Source organism: Rhinopithecus bieti, unplaced genomic scaffold, assembly GCF_001698545.2.
Source record: "Rhinopithecus bieti isolate Rb0 unplaced genomic scaffold, ASM169854v2 scaffold_19459, whole genome shotgun sequence".
Taxonomy (NCBI): Eukaryota; Metazoa; Chordata; class Mammalia; order Primates; family Cercopithecidae; genus Rhinopithecus; species Rhinopithecus bieti.
This window is the reverse complement of record NW_016809864.1, coordinates 1576389-1580978: the sequence shown is the minus strand read 5'-3', so window position 1 is coordinate 1580978 and position 4590 is coordinate 1576389. Positions and strand designations below refer to the sequence as shown.

General features: G+C 49.4%; 1 protein-coding gene across 1 annotated transcript; it reads left to right on the top strand.

Annotated features, from left to right (window-relative positions):
- Positions 1-1352: 1352 nt before the first annotated feature.
- Positions 1353-2795, top strand: TNP2 (transition protein 2). The gene is made up of 2 exons (XM_017890696.1): positions 1353-1842; positions 2616-2795. The coding sequence occupies exons 1-2, from the start codon at positions 1428-1430 to the stop codon at positions 2630-2632; spliced, it is 432 nt and encodes a 143-aa protein (XP_017746185.1). The 5' UTR covers positions 1353-1427; the 3' UTR covers positions 2633-2795.
- The last annotated feature ends 1795 nt before the right edge of the window (positions 2796-4590 follow it).

Here is a 4590-nt window from a genome sequence, read left to right as displayed (position 1 = left end):
AGTGGCATGCACCTGTAGTCACAGCTACTCGGGAGGCTGAAGTGGGAGGATTGCTTGGGTCCAGGAGGCGGAGGCTGCAGTGACCTGTAATAGTGCCACTGCACTCTAGCCTGGGCAACAGAGCAAGACCCTTTCTCAAAAAAGAAAAAGAAAAAATTTCCATAAAAGCGGATGATTGCAAATTCTCAGAGCAAGAGGCAAAGTTGCACATGGGCAGAGTGAGAGGTTGGCTTCGGCTGGGGACCTGCTCGGGGAGGGGAGACAGAGACAGAGGGAGTTCCATGCAGAGACAAGTGGGAAAGTACAGGCCAAGGGCTAAGCTCAAAGACATCGGCCAAGACGGGGACGGGTGGAGGGCTCTGAATGGAAACCCAAAGACTAGAAGATCAAATGGCCTGGTGTTCAAACATAAGTCTGGGTTTTCTTCTCGAGGTGCTGGAATGTTTGAGCAGGGACAGCATGATTCAAATGGTATGGTGAGGCTTCGTTAGCAGGGACGGGAAGAGAATCAAGAGGCAGAACCTGAAGGAGAGAGACGGGTTTCCAAGGACCTCCTGTAGCTTGACAAGTATCTTAGGCTCACAAGAATAGGAAAGAAGCAAAGACACCCCTTTGTCACATAAGGCAACTAAGCCTCAGAAACCACAATGGCCTACCCAAGATTGAACATCAGTGCAAACTGGGATTTGAACCTGGCTCTGAATCTCCCGACTTTAGATCTGACTGGGGAGGTAGGCTTGCCGGGCAAGCCCCAGGACCACCCCTTGGACCATGTGGTTACTCATCTTTCATCCATCCACCAAGCCAACTGGTCAATTCATCACCTCCCCATCATCTGGGCCCTAATCATCTGTCTTAACAACTGCCCACCATTCAGCTGCCATCACTAAGGTCAGGGCTGCACTCCTGGCACCCAAGCTGCCCAGGAAGTTAAGAAAAAGACCTGACGATGCTGGTCAGTGATGTTTACTGAGCTCTTATTGTGGGCTGGGCCTGAACTAACTCCTTGATATAAATTCTCTCCTTTATTAATAATTCTTCTAATGTCTGAATGAGGTCAGTACAATTATTGTCTCTATTCTGCAGAGATGGGGAAACTGGGACTTGTTTAGGCGAATCCCCAGGGCTGACCATGTACAAAAAGCAGATCTGGGATGCAGACTCAGTTTAATCTGACCCAAGGGCTCCTACCCTGAACCAGCAGCTGGGACTACCCCCAGGGTACCCCTGAGGGCTGCCCCAGCCTGGGGGTGAGGGTAAGGGGTAGGGAGCTTTGTCTTGGCTGGGCCACATCTGCCACACCTCTGTGGCCTGTGCCATCATAATCAGCCCCAACTATATAAGCAGGGGCTGCCAGGGCCTCTGTAAAGCTAGGCCTGCTGGGAGAGGACAAGGAGGAGGCCCTGCCCCTCCAAACGTGGCCTCCTATGGACACCAAGACTCACAGCCTTCCTATCACCCACACCCAGCTCCACAGCAACTCTCGGCCCCAAAGCCGCAGCCCGTGCACCTGCACCTGCACCCACCACTGCCAGACCTTCAGCCAGAGTTGCAGACAGAGCCAGCGTGGCAGCCGGAGCCGGAGCTCCAGCCAGAGCCCGACCAGTCACCAGAACCCAACCAGAGCCCACAGCTCATCCGGCTGCCAGAGCCAGAGTCCCAACGCCAGCCCACCACCAAAGCGCCACAAAAAGACCATGAACTCCCACCACTCTCCCACGCGGCCCACCATCCTGCACAGCAGTTGCCCCAAGAACAGAAAGAACTTGGAAGGCAAGCTGAACAAGAAAAAAATGGCCAAGAGGATCCAGCAAGTGTACAAAACCAAGAAGCAGAGCTCAGGTATCCTTTAAGGAGGTGGGGAAGGGCCACAGAGCCCACAGATGATGGAGAGTAGACCTTGGGGGCAGTGAGAGGAAGGCTGCAGCCAGGTCACAGAGGAACCACAGGCAAGGATGAAGAGGGAGAAGAGAAACAATGGGTTGATTAGGAGGATAGAAAGATTAGCTAGATGGAAGCATGAATTGGGTTGAGAGGTTGGGTGGATGACTGGGTGGGTAAATAATAAATAGGTAATAGGATAGTTGGAAGAATGCATTGGTTGAATGATAGGAAGTTTGGATGTGATTAGCTGGATGGATGAATAAATGGATGAATGCACTGGTTCACTCGTTATTGGTTGGTTAGGTAGATGATTAGTTGGAAGAATATGGTTGGTGGACATGAATTGGTTGGATATAGAGTTAAATAGATGTAAAAGTTTTGATGGGTTGATCTGATTGGTTAAATAATGATTGGCTAGGAAGGCTAGTTCAGATGAAGGCATGATGTTGATAAATTTATCTTAATAGAGTAATACAGAGTAATTGAATGAACTGATAGATGGAAGAATAGATATCTAGACTAATGCGATAGAATGGGAAAGAAATGTTGAATAAATGAATGGAATGGTGAACTAATGAATGGATGGATGACAAATGGACACTGACGGTACTCTAAACTCTATCTACGCCCCACATTCAATCACAAATGAGTAGCTGTAAGACCTATAGGAGGTCAGTGACTTCATGAAGTGCTCAGCTATTAAAAGTTCCTTTCCCACTCTTATCCCTTAGGACGGAAATCCAACTAACGAGACTGCACTCCTTGGCTTGTTCCTGCGTGTTTCACCCAAGTGAGAAACGCTGTCATGCATAGAATGCTAGGATGAAGTCAATCTTCTTGCAGGAACATGTTACTATGGTGATTTCTACGCAACACTAATTAAAGCTTGTACCCTGGAAGACTATCACTGAGTAGTCGTTTTAGAGTCATTTTGATTTCACTAATAAAGGTGTTACGTGTTTTGGGGGCCTGCACAGGGGCAGAAATGAATGGGGGTGAGATGCCAAGAAACCTGCAGAGTCCACTCTGCTTGGATAACAATCTTTTGCCCTGTACATCCCCACATGGGTGTGTACATATGTAGACACAAGATTCGCACAGGTCCATACTCTATTCATGTGATCCACATGTATGTAGCCCAAGGAGACAGGAAGAGGGATTCAGAATGTGCCTTTTGCAATTCAGAGCATCTTGACTTTGAATCCTGGCTCATCTTTCATACACACTGTGTGACCTTGAACTGTGACCAACCTCTGAGCCTCACTTGCTGATTCTGTAATATAGTACCAACCTCAATGTTCCTCAAAGCGGCCATTTCAACCAACTTTTACTAAGGGACCAAAGTCTGTTCAGAGGCTGTGCTGGGCTCTGGGAACAGAACTAGAGAACACACAAGGCTCTGCCCTCATGCAACTTACAATCCAAACACAAGACTTGTCAGAATGAGCTGTATCAAGGGAGCAGGGTGATGTCATGTCCCCGTGAGGGAATGAGCCTGGGTTAGAACTTGTGTTGCAGAGGAGCTGGCATCAGTCTGAAGGTGCTGGGACATGAGCTAGGGGCACCAGGCAGGGGCCAGACCATGCCGGGGTTGGACCAAGCTCTGCAGGAAGGAGCTTAGACATTATTCTTAGTGTGAGAAGTCAGGGGAGGGTCTCAGCTGGGTGAGTTGATAGAGTCTGGTGTGTGCATTTTTTTTTTTTTTTTTTTTTGAGACCATCTCACTCTGTCACCCAGGTTGGGGTTTAGTGATGTAATCATGGCTCACTGTAGCCTTGCTCTCCCAGGCTCAAGCCATCCTCCCGCTTCAGGTTCCTGAGTAGCATGACATGTACCACCATGCTTAGCTATTTTTGACTTCTCGCTCTGTCACCCAGGCTGGAGGGCAGTGGCGCCATCTCAGCTCATTGTAACCTCCGCCTAATGGGTTCAAGCGATTCTCCTGCCTCAGCCTCCCGAGTAGCTGGGATTACAGGCCACACCTGGCTAAGTTTTATGTTTTTTCCCCCACTGTGCAGGCGCTCTGTCACTGCTTTTTTTATTTCATTTTACTTTAAGTTCTGGGATACATGTGCTGAACATGCAGGTTTGTTACATAGGTATACATGTGCCTTGGTGGTTTGCTGCACCCATCAACCCGTCATCTAGGTTTTAAGCCCTGCATGCATTAGGTATTTGTCCTACTGCTCTCCCTCCCCTTTCCCCTCACACCCCAATTTTTGTATTTTTTTAGTGGAGACGAGGTTTCACCATGTTGGTCAGGCTGGTCTCAAACTCCTGACTTCATGATTCACCTGCCTTGGCCTCCCAAAGTGCTGGGATTACAGGTGTGAGCCACCATGCCCGGCCGCCTGGTGTGTGTTTTCAAAGTGGTGCGGCTGCTGTGTGGAGACCGGATTGCAGGGGATGGGACAGGGTACAGCAATTGGCAGAATGGCAGCCTGGTCTAGCGGAGAGATTTTCCGCAACAGGTGGGCCGGAGGTTCCTCCCAAGATAATGCCAGAGTCCTGCCTTCCTCATTCCTCTTGTGCAAACATTTACTGAGCACCCACTTGTGTGGGCTTTGGGCTAAGGCCAAGGAGGGAAGATAAGGGTGAACCAGACAGAACCCTGCTTCCAATTAGATGTGGAGACAGCTATGGACATCACTCTTAGGAAAACCTGCTCTCATCTGCAAAATGGGCACCCTTGCTGGGGGACTGGGA

Coding starts and splice junctions, on each gene's coding strand:
- TNP2 (XM_017890696.1), top strand. CDS start 1,428: ATGGACACCAAGACTCACAGCCTTCCTATCACCCACACCCAGCTCCAC.